Here is a 22,604-nt window from a genome sequence, read left to right on the forward strand (position 1 = left end):
TTCAAAGCAACCCTCCTGAAAATGCAGTCCGGACTAGAGGCCTGAGCCCCGCCCCCAGTAAGCCCCGCCCCTTCATCGGGCCCCGCCCCCAATGCCCGCAGCCCCCGCCCCGCCCCCCGTTTCCCTGGAGACGCGCTCGGCGTCTCATCTCTCCGCGTCGGTGGAGTCGGGCCTAGAACAACCAGCCGGAGAAGGGGGCGGCGCGGCGCCCAACACCTGGTACCGGCGCGGGACACTTTGGCAGAAGGAAACACCGGAGTTGTTCCCCAGAGCCAGTTCACTGAGGTTCGTGACGGTGGGGATCAGACTGGGGGGGACAGGATTTTCACAACTCCTAGGAGAGGAGGGCTGTTGTTCCAGGCAGAATTTTCCCCTTTCCTGGCCTCCTACAGCCCTTCCTCTACCAGTCCACAGACCCTTGTTTTCAAGCTTAATGATCTGAGCCCCTCGCCTTTCCCAAAGAAAAGAAGTAGAAGGAGGAGGAGGAGAAAGAACTGTTCTGGTCCCCCATTTCACTTGATCCTCTGAAGCCAGTGGAAAAATAAACAGGCATTGGAATAAGTAGATTTTTCTGCTTTATAACTAGGTAGGAACAGAAAGGGAACTCAGATGCCCTCGATTTTAGTGAAGATAAAGTCTACTGACTCCATCTCTCATAAATTTGGGAGAGCAAATAGTTGTCCCCGATTGCCATATCTGTATTGGAATATATAAATACATATACATATGTCCGATGTATTGGCATTTCATTAATGATTCGTTTCTCTCATAGAGTCTACACTTAAATTTTTTTTTTAAAGTTCATCTAAACACATAGTAGGTACTTGGTAAGGATTTGTTGTATGAATCATTTGAAGATGATTAACAATTGAACTTTCTCAGAGTTCTAGCCCAACACCACAGAGGCATCAATGCTAATCTTATTCTATGGGGTGGGATTAGTCTATTGATGATTTTTAACTTGTTCTTCTCTCCTTTAATATTCTTTGCTTTCCTTATTTTCAGACTGAATTCTTTAAGATTGGAGAGACTTTTAGAGTAATCTCCAATCTGCCTTCACACTCTTTTCCTGCTTTGTCTTTTATTATGTAATTATCATTAAATGTCAATTGGTAGAAACTGTGTGATTTCTATTTATAGTATTTAGTAAACTAGCTAATTACCCACCACAGAGTTAGAAGTAGCCAAAAATTATGCTGCGTGAGGTACCCATTATTTAGCAACTCTTTAAACTTCTTTGTTTAAAATGTGATTTTTTTTTTTTTTACTCTTTTTAGGAGTATAAATATATTGTATTTATTCTGTAGTTTTATGTAAACTTTCATAGTAAAAGACCTTGTGATAATATGAAAAGTTCTAATTCTTATAATTTTGTGCTGGTGATGGTACAATCATATTTATTTGGAACTCTCTTAATGATATAATAAATTTGCTTGCTATGGTTTATTGGCTTTATTTCTCACATCTCAGCTTTAATAAATTAGTGCTAGTTGCCCCAAAGTGCTTGAACCCTGGAGACAGAGGTCTGTCTCAGATGTCGTCACTGTTCAAGTAGCCCCTGTCTGCACAGTGCTAGCCCCCCACCTCCCGCCCTTTCCTTTGTGTTTCATGATGAGGGTATCTCTGGGGATGGGGGGCAGGAGAGGTCCTCTTTGAAGAATTTTACTTGGGGGCGAGAAATTTAAACTCATACCATGGGACACAGTCAGTCTGACCCAGCACTCTCAAACCTTTCATCCTGTATTTCTACATTCCCATTTGTCTTTGCATGTGGGGGCCAAACTTAGAGACTGTAACCGTGATACAAGAACCAACCAGCAGATCAAAGAATCCACCAAATCTCTTCTGAATGCCAACTGTGGAATGGCTGCGGGCAGTCTTTTGATCTTTGTCTCAGCACCCGTGGTGCCACATGTAGTACCTTGCACTCGCTGGCACTGGGGGAGCTGCCTCTGGGTCCTCTAACAGCTTCCGTCTGAGCCCCTGGGGCTAAGCTCGTTTTGATACCAGCCAGAACGGTGTTTCATTCTCTTTCTCCCTTATTCACCTGAACTTGAGCAGGTCCCCTTCTTGCAGTCACAGCTGTCTTGTGTGTTGTCCTCTGTGGTGTTGGACTAGAAGAACTCCGAGGAAGTTCACTTGTTAAGGATGATGTGTGCTGTTTTTGCTACAGGCCTATGTCAGTCACCCAGTAACACTAGTCCCATTCCTCATGGTTGAGTTTGGTTGGAGCTCACATAGGAGATGGCAGCACTGTCTGTCCAACATCAGAAGAAAAATGATACAACTCCTCTTAACAAGAACAAAAGACTTCCTTCACTGTGCATGTATAATTTTAAGCCTAAAGTGACAAGACCCTAAACATGACTTACATTTTTTTTCCACTTTGTTTCTCCTTGGCTGCTTCTACATGCTAGAATACACCTGCTTCCTAATTTAAAAAAAAAAAAAAAATCAGCATAAATAGATAAGAAAATAACTTGTTATATGATCCCTTTAAATATTTGATGCATTTTAAATATTAGTGTCATAAATTTCAGCTCACACATTATCTATTGTGTAAAATGAAATACCCTTATGCGGCCATGTATGGACTGTGTGCAACAAAATACCCTTTCCCAACAGGATGTGGGGTTTAGACCAAGGAGGGAACTTGCTCAAGCTCCACCCTAACTCTGAGCTTAGACTTTCCAACACAGATCGGTTGAAGGATATTTTTGTCCCCACATTCGGTTAATAACTTTTCCTCACTTTATCATTCCGCTCTGACCGCCCCCATTCAGAGTTTGTGCCTTGAGGCTTGCCAGCAGGGCTTGCAATACTTACATTAAACTAAATTTAAGAGTAAAGGTGCTCCTGCTGCTAATGTTCTTAGATCAGAGGAGAGCAAAATGAAGGAACTGGCAGCTGAAGCTTCAATGGTAGGAAACGTTGAAAACGTTGACTGAGAATTTGAAAAAAAAAATCGCAGTTGATGTGTGTGACAAAGAAGACATCTTCTCTCTATGCATAGTATTTGTAAGCGATTTCATTAGATAATTATTGTTTCTAGCAAAAATTGTCTATCCCAAGTAAACATCAAACAGGATAAATTTTATATAGCGTATTAGTAGGGCAACTTTTGTGGGGCATATATGCACCTTAAGAGGACCCTGGGTGGTGCAAATGGTTAAGCGTTCAACTACTGGGCAAGAAGCTGGCAGTTCAAACCCACCCAGAGGAGCCTTGGAAGACAGGCCTGACAATCTGCTTCCTAAAGTTTACAGCCTTGAAAACTCTATGGAGCAGTTCTACCCGTACACATGGGGTTGCCATGAGTCAGAATTGACTCAGCGATAACTGACAACAACAACACACACACCTTGATGGGACAGGCAGATTGGATCAGAGCATCTGAGGCCTAGTCCCTTTGTGTGTCTACAAGTAACTGGGTCTTCAAGCATTTGGAGAAATTGTAAATACTGTTTGCTCATTTTGAAGCTCCTTGGTGAACCCTTCCATGGCCTCTGCAATTATCCAGAGGTCCCTTCAAACCTGTACATGGGTCTAACCCTATATTGGTCCTAAGTTCTTACTACGCGTCCTGCACAATTTTGCCATTCTTTAGTAAGCTCAGGTTATCCAAGTAACTCGACTACTTAATATAACATCTGATCAGAAAACAGTTAAGTCACTTTTTTTTTACAAAGTTATGAAGTATAATACAAAATGTTTCTAATGTTTTCTCTAGAGAAGAGGACTAACACTTGCTGTTTAGACTTTGTGCTTTTAAGCTATTATCGTATAAAAATAAGTGGACATTATGTTTCATAGATCTTATCATGACATAAGAATTTGCATAATATTAGGATTCTGTTATATCTAAGGAAACCCTAGTGACGTCGTGGTTAAGTGCTACAGTTGCTAACCAAAAGGTCAGCAGTTCAAATCCACCGGGTGGCCCTTGTTAACTCTATGGGGCAGTTCTACTCTGTCCTGTGGGGTCGCTATGAGTCGGAATCAACTCAGTGGCAACGGTTTTTTGTTTTTTTTTTTAATTATCTAAAAGGAGCCCTGGTTGCACGGTGGTTAAACAGCTCAGCTGCTAACCAAAAGGTCAGCAATTCAAACCTACCACTGGCTCCACAGGAGAAAGATGTGGCGATCTGCTCCCATAAAGATTACAGCCTTGGAAACCCTATGGGGCAGCTCTACTCTGTCCTACATGGTCGCTATGAGTTGGAATTGACTTGATGGTACACAACAAAACAACAACATTGTATCTAAAATGTGTCCCTGCATGGTGCAGAGTTAATGTGCTTGCCTGCTAACTGAAAGGTTGGAGGTTCGAGTCTATCCAGAGTCACTTCAAAAGAAAGTCTTGGTTGTCTACTTCCAAAAACTCAGCCTCTGAAAACCCTAAGGAGCACAGTTCTACTCTGATACAGATGGAGTTGCCAGGAGTTGTAGTTGACTCCATGGCAACTGGGTTTATTATATCTTAAAAAAAAAAAAAAAAACTGATCTGCATTAGAATTTTGTCTTTAATTATATAGAACATTATGTAAAAGAATATTTTTCAGAAACAGAAGACTGCCCATTTCTACACTGCATTTCAAAAGATTTTCCTTCAGATCTCTCCTCCCGTTTCCCCTCCTCTCCCCTCCCCTCTCCTCTTCTCTCCTCTCCTGTATCTCTCAGCTTTGTAGTGCTAGGTGGTGATTGTGTCTTGGGTCAGACCACCTCTCCCCACCTCAGTCTCTACCTAAACCACCAACATTTCTCACTCATTTCACAGTAAACTCCCAGGTGGCCTCTCTGCTGTCTGTCCTTCTTCCCTCTACAGTCTGATCTCAAAAGAGAAGCCGGAATGACCTTTTTGAGTAAAAGACACCATTTTTACAGTAACCTGCCAGGCCCGACACCACCAAATTTCTCCTTAGCTTCCTCGACCTCATCTCCTTCTGCTCTTATGTATTCCTTCACTACTGGTGAGCATCTGGGTAATTTCCAGTTCCCAGCTTTATTTTTTGCCATAGATCTTATCATCATCTGACAGTCTATATATTTTCCTTGTGTATTATCTTTTTTTTTTCCACATCCACTCCTCGAATGTAAACTCCATGAGGTCATAGATTTTTGTCTTTTTGTTCACTGCTGTATCTCCAGCATCTAGAACAATGGGTGGCAGCAAGTAGTAGTTCAATAAATATCTGTTGAATGTATTGAAGGCCCAGACTGATTGTGATTTATCTTAGGTCACACAAGTAGTAAATGCTGGAGGAAGGGGGTTTAAAACCTGAGACAAGCCTTCTAGTTGCTTGGTGGGGCTAAAGGTAGAGGTCAAAGGTGGTGGGAATAGTGACTGTGAGATCAGGAAGACTTGATCTTTTGGATGTCTCTCTATTTAACAGTAGAAGTGTGAGTTCTTTTGCATCTGAGAGCCCTAGCAACATGTGACACTTTGTTTAAAGTCCACAGAAATCATATTCACACTTCCTTCTCTTTGGAATAAGATTTAGATAACTCGATTTTATAGGCCCACTTGTATTATTGCTTGCTTACTTTCCCCCACTGTGGTAGACTGTATTTTCCAAAGATGGCTGCAACAATATCTCCCATCCCACATTCTCTTCTTACAATATGACTTTGAAACATCAATAGGTGGACACTGTTATCACAGCAGAAGTGACGCTATGTAACTTTTGAGGTCAGGCACTAAAAGGGGATACTGCTTCTACCTGGTTTTTCTTTGAGATACTTGCTTTCCCACATAAGATCTCTGAAGCTGCCACGCTCTGGGGAAGCTCAAGTCATGTGAGGAGGTCGCATGTATGTGTCCCAGATAGGCCCAGTTGATGCCCCAGCCAAGAGTCTGCGTCAGCCACCAGATGTGTGGGTAATAATGCCTCAGGTGATTCCTGCCACCCACCATTGAGTTACTCCCAGCTTTTGACTCTGCCCTGCGACGTTCGAGTCTCCCCAGCAGAGGTCCAGGTTGCTGTGGAACAGAAAAAAGTCATCCTCATTGTGCCCTGTCCTAATTCCTGACCCACACTGACTATAAGAGATAATAAAATGATCATTATTTTAAACAATCTTTTTTAAGCCACTACATTTTGAAGTGATTTGTTATGCTATTATAGCTGTATACTCTCTCAGGGCAACTGTCTCCCTGAGAATTGTTCTTAGTGTCTGTCACTACTAAGGGGAAGTCTTCGTTTGTGAGTGATAAAGTTTTTAGAATACAGCAAGGCATGGGCAATGGGCACTTTTAAATTCTCAATTGTAACAAGAAAGCAAAGCACAGACATTTGAAATCCAGAGTTGTTCCAATAATCTTGACTTTTTAATTGCAGCCATGTCCCATAATAAAATTCTTACCAAAGCTGCCATTTTTCTGAACCTCTAATTCATTTATCAGATTTTTCTCCCTATCCACTTTGTGGTGGATGCAGACAGGTAATAAATTGACCAAAAGGCAAACAGCAGAAGAAAATAATGAGAGAAGCCACCTGCAGAATCCACTCACTGAGCATCGTTCCTGAATAACAGAGCTGTAGCTCCACACACGGAGATTCTCAGCTCCTCCGACAGACTCGGTAATAACATCTTAAAGGATTCTTCCAAGATGTCTGTTTTAAAATACTGTTTCTGTTTATTTTTTTTGCAGTCCATAATGACCACCCTGCCCCCACTGCCCCTGACACGCCCAAAGCTTACGTCCTTAGCTCGACAGAAGCTGCCATGCACCCCCAAAAACCTTGCAAGGTACGTGACCCTTGTTTTTATTTCTTTCCCTACAGAATGAATTTCCTGCAGTTAAGACATGTGAGTAGCAAATCTCAGAAAATAAAACTGTGTTTAAGGAAAAGACAAAAGTATATTAGTATATTCTGAATATTCAAATTTGATGTTTCAAAAGGATTGAAGAGCCTCATTCAAACACTAATAACATTTATCAAACCAAAGCTCGTTTGATCATTTCATTTCCTATCCTACTTACTGTATAATGGTTCCCACACAGCTTCAGAGATACGTTTTCTTTTATAAATGCGTGGACATAGAGAATAAAAAGCAGGAGTTTTAGGAATATTTTTGATTTTTAGAAATACAAATATTTATTAGTATAAATAATTTGTATCTGTAGATTTGATTATTTTCATTATATGCATTCTTTTCAATTCCCGTGAGGCATAATGATCAAAGTTTTAAAGACCTCTTGGTTCTGAGAAGGATTGCACCTCGTTTTTAGTATTTCTGGGAAATACCAAAGCCCTCAAAAGAAATATATTCAGATAAACTAACATAAAAGTTCTTTTAAAGCAGAAAATCAAAATTTTATTTTTCAGTGGCTGAGGAATCTTTCGAAAGGTGCATAATTCTGATATATATGGACGTATATCTGTGTGTGTATATATATATATATACACGTACACATTTATGTTTATTTTCCATTTTACCTATGGGTAATGTGAAATATTTACAAAGTCTGAGAAAGCTAGTTCTATCTTTTTTAATGATTGAGATTACTTACATTTTCAAGGTGAACAGAAACATAGGCCAACCTCATATCCCTCAAAACCAGATGAATTTTAAAGAAAACTTTTTCTTGTATTCATTTTACCAAAGAGAACATTTTAATCATAACCATTTAAGGCAAATTTTTGTATCAACATGCTCTTATTGCTTCTGAGAAAAATAGATATTTGCTTGGTCCTATATTCTCATGGTTATGAGATATTAATAGCATGTTTATTTTTAACAGTGCATGGGGGTGTCAAAAATGAATATGCTACAAATATGATCAATTTCTCAGCCAAGTCTTTAAAATAATTTTGCACCTTAAACTTTTAATAGTAGTTTGAGTTTTACGTGTGATAAAAACTACTGAAAATAGTATTTCAGAGCAAAATTTATTAATGTTTGGAACAAATGAATTTTACACGTTTGTATCAAATAGGTATTCTTAGTTCAAGATCCTGTTTCAAACAAAATATGACTTCTGTAGTTGGAAAGTTAAGCTATAAAACAAAGCAAACAAATGGAAGACCTTATAAGCTTTGAGGATAGAAGTCAGTGTACAGAAGGGTGCAGATTACCTGAATGTGTTGGTGTTTTATTAGTTTACACACTGAGTTTAACATTCTTTCCTATCTTTTTCCATTCAGGAAAATTAGAATTTTGAAATTATCAGTCAACTGCCTAACTCTATAGCTATTGCAGAAAATGTATTATATATGGTATTGTACCTTGAATATTTCTGTTATCCTAGTGGCATTTTATATGTTTGGTAGCTTTTCAACTCAATGCAGTGCTTTATTATTTCTTTCCATTTCATTTAGGACTCAATTGATCAAAGAAAAAGATGACATAGATTATTATCTGGAGGTGAATTTCAAAGGGTTGTCAAAAGAAGAGGTTGCTGCGTAAGTATAACCTCTTAAAGATACTTTAATATGAAGTTTGTTTCTTTTGTCTTGATTCTTTATTGAAATTTCAATTTTCCTGTGCAGTACACTTTTTTACTGGAACATGGCATTTAAAAATTAAAATTCATATTAAATAGTGATAAGTCATGTCTATTGATTTTACACATATCAAAGTCTTAATTTTATAGCTCTCAAATTCTCATATTTACCAAGATATTATACCATCACCTTTGCAATATTTTAGTTAAGTCTGTGCTATTAATTGCTTGTTAACCTCTACTTTAACGCATGTTGCCTCCATAGGGGGAAAAAAAAGCTTTAAGAAAAAGACTTGTATAGCGATCGTTTTCCCTAGTGATTTTTTTAAAACCCTTAGCTAATGTATCTCCTTTCCCCTCGCAGAAACTCACAAAAAGAATCAATCGTTTACAGTTGATTGGCTAATTTAAAGATAATTCTTAATGATCTAGATTATTTTTTAAACAAACTATGTAAACTTTGTCATTTTGTCACTAGCTAGAACCTGACTTATGTGATGAATAAAAACAGTGTAAAAATCCATGTCAGTTAGTGAGAAATGAACACAGACCTAGGATAATAATCAATGGGTTGACGTTTTTTTTCTTTTCCTGTCATTTCAACCATCTTTAGATGTATAATTCAGTGACATTAATTCTGTTCCCCATGTTGTGGGTTTAACATTTCTTATAGACTTCATGACTTTGTTATCATCATCAGATCTTTCGACGTAAGCATTGAAAAATGGAACTCTTATAAATGCATATGTGCTTTATTGAAGTCATTAAATGATTCGATTAAAATACTTTATGCAACAAAAGCTTTAAAAAGAGTCTATATCTATTTGTATTGTCTAATGCCATAAGGTTCCTCTCAGGGAGTGCACCTGATGATATTTTTGGTAGAGATTTCATATGTTCCAAAACGCTACATCTCTTCAGATATTTCATTTTCTTCAATATTATCTTTGGCAATTTGTGTATAACATAGAAAAACATGAATAATTCATCCTGTCAATAACTACTTCATTTTGGGTGACAAATTCTTACAGTAACTCTAATAATTTAGTTCTTCAGAGTTCTTTAGGCTGTGTAGTATCTGGGATCTTTGGTTAAATGCTTTTATGATTGTTAATTCATTGACTTTTTATGGTAACCTGTTGGATAGAATTAATAGTTAATATTGTATGATGGTATCATTGCTCTGAAGAGAAAAATATATATCAGCAATATTTGCATTATGATTTAAATATAATATATCTGATTATATATTTTTAATTGGCTTAAGAATTAGGAAATAAATTAGGAATTAAAGTTATGCTTCACATAACCGAACGAACAAACTAGAAATCCATATACTGAAAACATACTGACACCTGAGCTTTTTTAGTCAGAATGAGGAAAAATTTTATCTAAGACAATTCAAAATAGGTCATGACGATGAGCATTCTCTTAGTAATATATATTTTTTTCACTAAGGATATTACCAAATTGAATTCAAATTCATCATATACTACAGAAAACAGTAGCACATGATTATTCTCAGTCCTTATTATTGCATTCTCCTTAAAGCTTCCTACACTTGAATACTTTCTTAGACCCAAGCCGTTTCTCTGAGATAGTGGATACAGAACATTAGTGTGAAGATAGCTTGTACTCAGCTTACTATTAAGCTTTTGATTGATATACCTTCTAGACCTTGCCCCAGACAAACTAATTGAATAGCACATAAAGGGAATATTGATGAATGATTTCAGCATCTCCCAGCAATGCCCAGCAGGTGCCATGAAGAATTATACATATTCTTTTAGCCAAGTAAATTGCTGCATAAAACTTTTTATTAGCCATTCAATTCTAAAAAGATAAATTGATCAAGAAGCATCTATTAAGTACCTACTTTATATCTAATACTGGTTTTTTCACAGTGGGTGAGAGCATGATATTTTATTGTAAAATACTTAGCCCCATGCTGGAAACTTTACATCTATTTGAGACAATAAGACCCATGAGCAGGAAGCAAATATGGAATGACTAAGTGCCAATTGTACTGTGAGGTGTAGCCTAGAGGTCTAGACAAAGTCAGAGAAGACTGGGTTAGTAGGAAGAAGCTTGTCAGGAAAGACAGATTGGGAGCTTAGCTCTCGGTCTGGTAGCATTATATAAAATAAACTGATAAATCGTAGATCCTTAGTGTACAAGGATGAGATTGGAAGAATTTGAAGAATCAAATTGTCTATCAGGCAAAAGCAGTATCTAAGATGTACCCTGAAATCCATCTCTACTGCCTTATTCTTCTTTTCTAAGGTGGTAATAAATATACTTACATATACACAAATACATTCAAATTAATCATAGTATGCTACAGAAAATAGTTGTTGTTGTTAGGTGATGTCGAGTTGGTTCTGACTCATAGCAACCCTATGTAAAATGGAATGAAATACTGCCTGGTCCCGCACCATCCTCACAATTGTTGCTATGTTTTAGCCCATTGTTGCAGCCACTGTGTCAATCCATCTCATTTAGGGTCTTCCTCTTTGTCGCTGACCCTCTGCTTTACCAAGCATGATGTTCTTTTCCATGGACTGGTCCCTCCAGATAATATAAATAAGTAAAGGAATGAATGTTAGATTAAAACATCATGAAATAAGTATCCCTGGGTTTAGTTTTAGGCTTTTCAGTTTAATCTTGTATGTAGCTGGTTTGACTTGAGCAAGTTAAACTCCTCCAAAATGTTTTATACACAGGTATGAGTATAAAATTTAAACGAGTAATTAAGCAGGATAAGCTAAAGAAGTTGTTACTGGAATGGCCAAATACAATAGATAAGGGTTTATTTTACTTTGGAACGGTTGTTGTTTTTGTTATTAGCTGCCGTCAAATTGGCTTTCAACTCATGGCGACCTCATGCACACCGAAACAAAGTGATCCATAGGGTTTTCATTGACTGATTTTTTGAAGTAGATCACCAGGCCTTTCTTCCTAGCCTGTCTTAGTCTGGAAGCTCTGCTGAAATCTGGAGCATCATAGCCAACATGCAAGCTTCCACTGACAGATGGGTGTTGGTTGCGCTTGAGGTGCATTGGCCGGTAATCTAACCTGGATCTCCCACGTGGAAGGCAAGAATTCTACCACTGAACTGCCAATGCCCTAGGATAGTTCAAAGGCAAAGGGCTTCCAGGTTTTGTATCATCCACACTTGCAGAGGGTATTTCAGTACACTTTATTACTTTTTAAGTGACCAGATTGGTGCTGTGTCTATGGCTACTTTTTTGTTTTTTTGCAAATTAATTGTATTCACTTTCTATATTTTACATTGGTGATTTAACTTTTTTCGATAAGTCTTCAGATGATTCACTAATCGTACTTAAGTAAATTCTAACCACTGAAGAAGGTCATGTTGGAATCATTTCTGTACTTTTGCTTTTGTATTCTGTATACTATCAGAATATATTACTGTTTTTTAAAAGGACTTAAAAATATCACTTATTACCATATCATAATTGCTTTGAATAGCTAAGTAATAAAAGTGTCATTTATAGATTCAAATAAAAAATTTCTAGGGGGTAGTTTTATGGCTGTAGCTATGTATCTGAGGACACAAATAAGCAAAATCATCTAGGGACACAACGTTAATTTGTTCATGTTCTTTTCTGCTTCAGATGCCGAGTTCTATTACGTGGAAGAGTAGATTTGGCTTAGAATTGTGTGCATCTTTAAGATACGCTTTCTTTCAGAATAGCTTACTTTCAGCATCATCGGTTACTGTTTATTGAATGTCACTTAGTCAGTCAGTACGGCGGCAGTTAGAACTTTCAGTTACAGTGTTCCGCAAATTTAGCTTGTAAAGAAGCAAAGAACCATTTAACTTCATGTCTTTTAAAGCCTTTTCCTCCTGCCTCATTTTGAATTGTATTGTACTTGCTCACTTAAGGTAAATTGGTGTTTTTCCAATCTAGGTGTTCATCTTGAATATATTTCCAAACTGTCTCCCAAAGGAGCTTTTACAAACTACAGGTATACTTGTTATAAGTAAATCTAGCACCTGGATTTACCCAATGGCCAGCTGCTCCAAATAGGGACGTAACAAGGCAAAGACGTTTATGAAAGATACAATATTTCATAATAACTTTAGGAAAATGTAGACCCCTTCAAGTGTGCTCTTCCTCTGCTTCATTTATTTGGTCTATTTTTGGATACTTTTAGTAAAATAATTTTGTTTTCTCTTGAGAACATTTGGCTCTTTTGTAAGGCATGGATTCAATTGTAAAGGATGAATCAAATTCTCTGTGGAGGTTTGCAATTAAACTTCTGAAGGAGGTAGTTGCCAAGTAAAGTGTTCCGTAACTAACCTCGGTATTATACAGAGAGGAGGCAGGGAAGAGAAGGAGGAAGGGGAGCCGCCCCCTTTTCCTTCTAGGTAACAGATTAGATTTTAAGATCTTCTTCCTGATTCAAGAAAAAGAGACAGGGTTTTGGTGTCCCAAAGTGGAGAGACAATTCCTTCCTTCCTCAGGAATATAAAGAAATAAGTGAAGTGACTGCCAAGCATGCAGATGGGGGCGAAGGAGGGATGCCACTCCTCCCCTTTAAAAAAATTCTAACATCGTCTTCCACAGCAGATCTCTAGGGTGTGAAACCAGGGAAGAAAAGACTTTCTTAGCCGTAATTCTAAAAAGAAGAAGAATATTGATGTCAGTCAAGTTTAAAATTGGGGAATTTAAGAAATGAGGTTGGAAGGAATTTTGTTTAAAAAATCCAGTGCAAAAAGAAGTGAAGATTTTCACCAAAACCAAACCTAGGGATAAAAGAGTTCAAATGTCAATAAAGTACAGAAATGCTCATTTCTTAGGCATTTATGTCTCTGTGTCTTTTAAAAGTTTGCTTTAAAATATTTTCACATGTGATGTTTCGGCATAGCAACCCTAATAGTCTTAAAAAAAAAAAAAAATCTTTGTAAGGGAAAAGCATAGGAAATAAGAAACATAACATTATAGTCCTGGCTGTTGTGGGAGCTGATTTGTTCCGCAGTTGGAAACTTGACTTTGCTACATAATACCTGTGTCTGGAGCAGGTTACCTGCCTTCTCTAGTCTTTGGTTTCCACACCTACTTAAAGAGCATAGTAATAACAGGAGTTCTTATGGAGGTTAAATGAGATCCCCTATTGGGGCTCTATGAGTCAGAAGCCACTCGATGGCAACTGGTTTGGGTTTGGAACTGGGGCAGTTCTACTCTGTCCTTTAGGGCTGCTATGAGTCGGAATTAACACGATGGCAGCAGGTTTGGTTTTTCTGGTACGTGAAACACATGAAGACAACGCTCAGTTAAGACTAGCTACTATCTTCAGCTGCCATTGATAATTCTCTTATCTTTTAGAGCATGTATTAATTATATAGTTATATTTTGCATTAACTGTGTTGATTTAGCTAGTTATAGTAATTTATCACTTCTCTTTATCTATGCAGTTACATGTTACTATGTACTACCTAGTATTTTCATCACGTTCTGAGGACAGAGTTTTTAATATGGGGTACATTTCTAACTAGTAACGCTAAACAATGAGGGAAAAACAGTTTTTTTTTTAAATTTCAACTTATAGTAAACATTTCAGAAATTTATTAGGCTGTAGCAAGAAGTTTTTACAGCCTAATAAGCTGCTCTAAACAATCTTTTTAATTTCATAAATTGCTTAAACATATAATTACTATAAAGTATAAGATTGCTTAAAGCATAAAACTGCAGTTTTATGAATATACAGAATAGAGTCGAATGCTGTGGTTCTACCTGCAATAGCTCGTAAACCCGGAAGTGTACAATGGCACGCCTCCACTTGGGTGCCATTTGGGAACTCCCTCTCCCAATGACGAGGGAGGAAGCGATAAAAAGGCAGTGGCACCTAGAAGCCACAGAAGCCGAATCAGTCGAAACTGACAATCAATGGCATGAACAATGATCGCTATGTCAGCCTCAATTCATGGGGCAGGATGATTTTGTCTTGAGTTCTGTCTTTGATATTGTCTTCTGTCTATATTAAGAAAGCAAGCACTGGAAGATCCAAAACTTTTTATACCATTTTCCAGTCATTCTAAACTATGATTGGAAACAATCCTTAGAATACTTACATTATCACAGTTATATAAAAATCATCCCCTTGGTCTATACACATACCCTGTTTTTTCTCTGTGTTGGAAACTTAAGATACTGTAATAGCCAAGGTCACTGTCCCAAAACTTAAAGAAAAGCAAGTCATGGGTGCACAAGTACTCTTGCTTTCCCAGGGCACTGTTCTCTCTCTCACGGTCTTTTCTGGTATGCATAATTAGGTGATGCCTACCTCTATGGTAGAAGGGTGCAGCATTATTCTCTTTAAAAAAAAAAAAATGTCTAGCTATAAGAAATAAAAACATAAATTTGTAGGAGATATTTTTCCTTTATAGTTCTAAGTAGATTATTTGGAAAATTTCAAAACTTTGTTTGACTTGGGATGGCTCTCTGAGACCATTTTACACACTTTATACTTTCTTCTTTTCCATACATGCTGATAACTACATATATGTATGTATGTATGTGGTGTGTGTTTATTTCTAAACACACGCATATATGCAGTATACATATATAAAATCCAAAACTTTTTAGACCATTTTGCAGTCATTCTTCACTGTAATTGAAAACAATCCTTAAAACACTTATATTATCACAGTCATACAAAAATCATTCCTTTGGTCCATATACATACCCTGTTCTGTTTTCTGTGTTGGATACTGAAGATGTCTATGTATAGTATGTGTGTATGTTTATAAATACATGTGTATATATTGTATGTGTATACTCAAACTCTGTGCTTTAACTATAATTCCAATTTTATACATCACTATATAAAGATTATTCAGTATACTGTAAACACTTTTCTTCAAGCTAAAGTGAAATCATGTTAAGCAAGATTAAGTATAGCTAGAAAACCCAAATAGAGAAGAATACATACTCTTCTTTCCTATAATCTACACACCCTGGGCAAAATTTGACAGTCCCTTTCTAATAAGAATATTCAGGGCCCGCTAACTCAGATATCAGATTTAGGCTAACCTGCATCAATATATGTACACAAACCTTGACATAAATGAGAAAAGCTCTAGGAAAATACCTGCCCCACAGTCTATGTATTTTACTGTCAGGCGGGGTGCGGAGCCACACTTAGGCCAAATCAATTGACTTAGAAATGTATATAAAATTAGGTTTTGTGAGTTAACAAGCTTGGCTATATTGTGGAAACCTTCCATTTCTCCTACTTTATGTATGTTAAATCTGTGAAGAGGAAGCTAACATACTGAAATGACAACTAATATGGTATAAGACAAAAGAATGGTCTGCTATTAAAAGGCCAGGCTGTCTGGGGACATACCTTGAAAGGGTAAGTAATGACTGGGCCCTGCAGGCGCCCTTTTCACTATGCTTACATTGCGCCAGAATTAAATACTTGAGATTTAGTAACAAACCATTGTTTTGTTCACCTTATTCTGTTTCATACGACAGGGAAATGTGTAATACATTTTAGAAGTGTTTTAATAATAGATATGCTTTGATTTATTAGTTTTGTTTCATTTTACAATTTTTTTTTTTTTTTATTAAACAGTTTTGGTGGTTTGGAAATTCTCCAGTGTGGATCCCCTAAGTCCTTAAATTAATTAAACTAATTTAATTACTTATTAATTAGTAAATTAATTACTGGTGTCTTCCAAAATGTTAGGTGATCAACGAGAAAGAACCTTTCCAAATTTCCTTTGTGTTTTTTGAATTTTAAACCATTTAGATCATTTTAAACACTCCATACTTTCTGCTTTTTCATTACATTCATGATGATCCTAAGACATCAGAATTTACTTGTTCATAATAATAATTTCTAAGGTGCCTAAATTTTATTCTAAGCGTAAGGCAACACTGGAATGTTTAAAATAGGGAAATGACATGACGGAACTTTACTGTAAGGATCATTCAAGTTGCTCTGTGGCTATTAGTCTGGGTAGCAGCCCAGGTGAGAGATGATGGATGAGGGTAAACCAGTTGCTGTGGACTTGATTCTGACTCATGGTAACCCCTGGATGTCAGAGTAGAACTGTGTGCCATGGGGTTTTCAATGGCTAATTTTTCAGAAGTAGAACACCAGGCCTTTCTTTTGAGACACCTCTGGGTGGGCTTGAACAACTAACCTTTCAGTTAGCAGACAGATATGTTAATGATGAGAAGTCATCTGATTTAGAATATATTTAGGGAGATCACAGCTTACGCATGAGATGAATACAGGAGGGTGAGTAAAGGAAAAAATCAAAGATGACTCCTTCTGAATTGGCCTGAGTAACTGCTGTTTTTCCCTACTGAGTCTCCAGTGCCTGTAACAGTGTCTAGCACGTAGTAGGTACTCAATAAACATTTTCTGACTAAGGCCAACCTCTCCCCAACCTATTCTACCTTTCCAGTTTAATCTCGCCTTTCCCTCTTTGAATGTATTCTTTGCTAAAATAATAATAATAATGGTTAATTTTTGTTGAGCACTACACTATGTTTCAGGCACTGTTCTAAGGGTCTCAGCTGTATCAATTCATTTAATCCTAGAAAAGCCTTTGTTAGTTTTACTTTATGGCTAAGGAAATTTATGCACAGAATAATTAAGTAACTTGTCCAAGGTCACACAGCTAACAAGTAGCAGAGTTGGAATTTGAATCAAGACAGTCTGAGTCCAGACCCCATCTTTGAACCGTTGCATCACTCTGCCTCTGAAGTTGTTCAGTTCTTCATCAAGCCACGTTCTCTCTCGTCTCTCAACCTTAGTGCGTTGTTCTTCATTTGGTCTGTCATTTCATGGCTAACTCTTATTAAACAACTCATTTATACTAGGTAGCCTTGCTAGTCCTGGCTAATATCCCTTAATAGCTAGGACTCCTCCCATCATGGCACTAATAATACCTCATTGTCCTTGCTAGTTAGATTGTTTCCCCCTCAAGACTATAAGCTTCAAGACGACTGGGACTGTGGCTGCCTGGCTGCCATGTGCACCCTTGGTACTCGTGCAATGCCTGACTCACAGGTGCAGGCGGATCAATGAATGATGGCCACGATCCTTTACCTCTCCTAGCCTTGTTTGTGTGCTTCGCCTGAAATGCCCTTTTCCTCCCCCATGCCTCGTGTACTCGCTGAGCTTTTAGTCATCTTCCAGCTTCAGCTGAAATGTTTCTTGCTCTGCGAGGCCCCCTTTGAGCCATCCTCAGCCTCATGATAGAGTTCAGAGCTCCTGCTTGAACTTTCATAATTGTCATTGACAGTCATGAGCCTGAGCTTCCTCCCACCTTGTTAATGTTTAACAAACTATAGGTTGTGACCCATTACAGGGTAGTAGTTGTGCCCCATCAGTTTGGGGATCATGACCAGCATTTTTAAAAATGAAAGAGAGTATAGTAAGATAGAATAGAAAAAGAATGTATTGCACAGAGTAAGGTTAAATATTGGGAGGCTGCCAGGTATAATGAAATGGAGCACAGATTCAAAACCAGACCACCTGGACGCAAAGCCCAGCTTTACACTTACTACCAAAGTAACTAGTTGACTTTGGTCATGTTACGTAACTTTTCTGTGCTTCAGTTTCCTCATCTGAAAAATAGCAAAAATGTTGATAGGACCTCTCTCATAGAATGGTTATGAGGATGAATTGAGTTAATATTTATAAACAAACCACAACATTTCCTGGCACGTATTACTTATTAGTGCTTTTAAACTTTTGTCTCATATATATACATATATTTAATATATATAAGAATGTACTGGGCTGCAATGCAAAACGTCCTTCATACCCTCTCCTCTAGACTGGGAGCCCCTTAAAAACAGGGATTGTGTTTTAATACAGCTTCAAGACTCTTGTGACTTACACAAAATAACACTTTTTTTTTCCTTTTCTTTCTTTCTTGAAAGGTTTGAAGAAACTTAGTGTTAATCATTTGTATCACCTGACTGTCAGATTACGAATATAAAATGAAAGGCAAACAAAGGACACGCGTGTAAATGCGCTCCACACTAGAGATAATAAAGTTCCCATGAGAGAATAGTCAGTTTTGCTCTGAACCTCTGGGCAGAATGGACAAAAAGGGAGATATGGTGGACTATAGAATTCTCATTACCTGATGAAAAGAAACGTCAGTTCTTCAAGAGAAACCTTTTACTTGATACTAAATTCTAAAGGACATTATCACATAAGACCTTATACAAGAAAAATTGAGCAATAGAATAGAACTTTGCACAACTAAAGAACAATAAAATGGTTATTGAGACAGTTGGTCAGAAATATTATATCCCTTGGCTAGGCTTTTGTTTGAAGCATAATCAAAACCAGAACCAAACCCATTGCCCTCAAGTCGATTCTGACTCATAGCGATCCTGTAGGACAGAGTAGAACTGTCCCATAGGGTTCCAAAGAGTGGCTGGGGGATTTGAACTGCTGATCTTTTGGTTAACAGCTGAGCTCTTAACCACTGCACCACCAGGGCTCCTGAAGCATAAGAGTAATAGGTAAAATACATTAAATTATTACTCTACTCTAAGTGACCCTTACAACAACCCTGTGAGGAGCTGTTATTACTCTGAGACCAGGGCACAGAAAGTTGAAATAATTTGACCAAAGCAATTGAATGTTATAAAGAAGCAGAGGCAATAAGGTAGAAAAATGACTCTTAGAGAGGAAGGAATGAATAATCTAGAGAGAAAATGAGTCAGATACACATGGAGTAGTTGAGTTACATGAATGATGGCACACCAGAGAGAGGATTTCCAGACTCCTCCTGAATTCCCAGGACCACCCTGAAAGCAGGACCTCCCTCTAGGCTCACGTTTCTAAGGACCCAGCCATTCTACAATCCTGATTTAGATTTCCATGAGAGTCTAACTCCATCACTGAAGTTTCTTTCAATACAAGCCCCATACTTAAGCTCGTCTGAAACAATCTCTTATCCTAGAACCAAAATAGCCAAGGAAATCCATTGCTGAACAAGGAAATTATTGTGTTGAAAGTTACTTTCACTTAGAGTTTTTTTTTTTTTTCTTCCTATTACTTAATCAAGATGGAGGGGCTGAGCACATTTCCTTCCCATTTTTGAAATGACCGTGCAGAAGTGACAAAGTTAATACTTTCTTAACATTATGAGAAAGGAAGGAAGAAAAATTGGAGGACCTAAGATTTTCAGAAATATGTTTTCAGAAAGTAGATGAAATATTACCAGGAACAATAAGTGACATTTTATAATGATAAAATGAGTTGATTAATCAAGAAGACATAATGCTACATGTTTATGCTCCTAATGACCCAAAAACAAAAACAGAAAACCCATTGCCATTTGGTCTATTCCAACTCATAGCAGCCTTATAGGACAGAGCAGAACTGCCCCATAGGGTTTTCCAGGAGTGGCTGGTGGATTTGAACTGCTGACCTCTTGGTTAGCAGCCAAGCTCTTTCTTAACCACTGTGACACCAGGGCTCCTAATGACAGAACCTCAAAATACATAAAGGAAAATCTGATGGAAATAGAGAAATAGGTGAGCCCACAATTATCATCAGAGTTCTCAACATTGTTCTCTCAATAATTGCTAGAAAAATCATAAAAAATATAGAATACATAAATAATACAATTAATCCATCTAAATAATTGACACTTATAGAACAGTCTCCCAAACAGCAGCAGAACATTCATTCTTTTCAAGTGCACATGGAATATTTACTAAAGTAGAACACATTCTGAGACATGTAACAATTCTCAATATACTAAAGAGATTGAAATTATACAAATTATGTTCTCTTACCACAAAGGAATTAAATTAGAAATAATAACAGAAATATCTCTGGAAAATCTTTCCAAATTTGGAAACTGGACAACATACTTCTAAATAACTCATGGATCAAATAAGACATCAAAAGAAAATTAGAAAAATATTCAAAGATAAATGAAAAAGAAAACATGACATACAATTTTGTGGGATGTAGCTAAAGCAGACCATTTCAGGAGGTAGCATTTGATCAAGAGTCAGTGATATTGAAGGAAGACGTCCAAGCTGCACTGAAAGCACCGGTGAAAAACAAGACTTCAGAAAATGACAGAATACCAATTGAGATGTTTCAGCAAATAGATGCAACAGTGGAAGCGCTCACCTGTCTATGCCAAGAAACTTGGAAGACAGCTACCTGGCCAACTGACTGGAAGGGATCCATAGTTGTACCCATTCCAAAGAAAGGTGATCCAAGAGAATGTGGAAATTATCAAACAATATCATTAATATTACACACAAGTGAAATTTTCTAAACATAATTCAAAAATGGTTACAGCAGTACATTGACAGGAAACCACCAGAAATTCAAGCAGGATTCAGAAGAGGACGTTGAATGAGGGATATCATTGCTGATGTCAGATGGATCTTGGCTGAAATCAGAGAATACCAAAAAGATGTTAACCTGTATTTTATTGACTATGCAAATCATAACAAATTATGGATAACGTTGTGAAGAATGGAAATTCCAGAACACTTAATTGTGCTCATGAGGAATTGTACATAGACCAAGAGGCAGTTGTTCAAACAGAACAAGGGGATACTGTGTGGCTTAAAATCAGGAAGGGTGCATGTCAGTGTTGTATCCTTTCACCATACTTATTCAGTCTGTATGCTGAGCAAATAATCCGAGAAGCTGAACTATCATAAAGAGGAATGCAGCATCAGGACTGGAGGAAGACTCATTAACAACCTGCAATATGTGGATAACTCAACTCGTTTCCTGAAAGCAAAGAGGACTTGAAGCACTCACTGATGAAGATCAAAGGCTATAGCCTTTAGTGTGGATTACACCTCAACCTAAAGAAAACAAAAATCCTCACAACTGGACCAATAAGCCACATCATGATAAATGGAGAAAAGATTGAAATTGTCAAGGATTTCATTTTACTTAGATCCACAATCAATAACCATGGAAGAAGCAGTCAAGAAATCAAATGATGTATTTCATTGGGCAAATCTGCTGCAAAAGACCTGTATAAAGGGTTAAAAAGCAAAGACGTCACTTTGAGGACTAAGATGCACCTGACCCAAGCCATGGTATATTCAGTCGCCTCATATGCATACAAAAGCTTGACAATGAATGAGGAAGATGTGGTACATTTGAATTATCGTGTTGGCAAAGAATGTTGAATAAACCACGGACTTCCAGAAGAACCAACAAATCTGTCTTGGAAGAAGTATAGCCAGAATGTTGCTCAGAAACAAGGATGGCAAGACTTTGTCACACTTCTTTGGTGTGTTATCAGTAGGGACCAGTCCCTGGGGAAGGACATCATGCTTGGTAAAATAGAGGGTCAGTAAAAAAGAGGAAGACCCTCAGTGAGATGGACTGACACAGTGGCTGCAGCAATGGGCTCAAACAGCAACGATTGTGAGGATGGCGCAGGACTGAGCAGTGTTTCGTTCTGTTGTACATAGGGTCACTATGAGTCAGAACCAACTGGACACCACCTAACAACAACATCAAATCATGCAGAGAGCAAGATGTACAGGACGTGTAAAAATCTAAATTTATTTAAGCCGAAACATCCAAGTAAGTGTCATTGTAGTCAGGTGCTGTAGTTAATTTTGACTCATAGCAACCCCATGTTTCAGAGTAGAACTGCCCCATAGGGTTTTCTAGACTTAATCTTTAGGGAAGCAGATCTCACAGTCTTTCTCCTGGGGAACCAATGGGTGAGGAAGTAGACAGATTGAAATATGTGGGCAAGCAAAAATGTTTGTGCATACCAATGAGGTCAAAGGAGATAGGATTTTCAAATGGGGGTTGGGAAGTGGAATCATCCACTTGGACAAAGTATGGATTGTACAATATACATAGCAGATATATTAGAGTCAAGGAGATGATCAGGAAAAAAGATATTTAAGTATATTATTTAAGTGCATTATTAAAGGTAGAAAGGTAATATATATATATTATATAAAATAACCCCCAAAATTAACCCATTGCTGTTGAGTCAATGTTGACCCATAGTGACCCTATAGGACAGAGTAGAACTGCCCCTTGGGGTTTCCAAGGAGCAGCTGGTGGATTTGAACTGCCGACCTTTTGGTTAGCAGCGAGGCTCTTAACTGTGCCACCAGGGCTTCAAAACGTA

General features: G+C 37.7%; 1 protein-coding gene across 3 annotated transcripts in view; it reads left to right on the plus strand.

The window, feature by feature from the left end:
- Positions 1 to 269: 269 nt before the first annotated feature.
- Positions 270 to 22,604, plus strand: part of TTC29 (tetratricopeptide repeat domain 29) — a 183,415-nt gene continuing 161,080 nt past the window's right edge. For 2 of the 3 annotated variants that reach the window (XM_023733573.1, XM_023733570.1), the window contains exon 1: positions 8,144 to 8,408. In XM_023733573.1, the coding sequence (XP_023589341.1) occupies positions 8,209 to 8,408 (200 nt within the window). In that variant the 5' untranslated portion in view covers positions 8,144 to 8,208. Of the gene's footprint in view, positions 286 to 6,652; positions 6,751 to 8,143; positions 8,409 to 22,604 lie in introns of those variants that run through there. The other variant, XM_023733572.1, reaches the window with a different exon arrangement.

The sequence above is a fragment of the Trichechus manatus genome, unplaced genomic scaffold, assembly GCF_000243295.1.
Source record: "Trichechus manatus latirostris isolate Lorelei unplaced genomic scaffold, TriManLat1.0 scaffold00059, whole genome shotgun sequence".
Taxonomy (NCBI): Eukaryota; Metazoa; Chordata; class Mammalia; order Sirenia; family Trichechidae; genus Trichechus; species Trichechus manatus.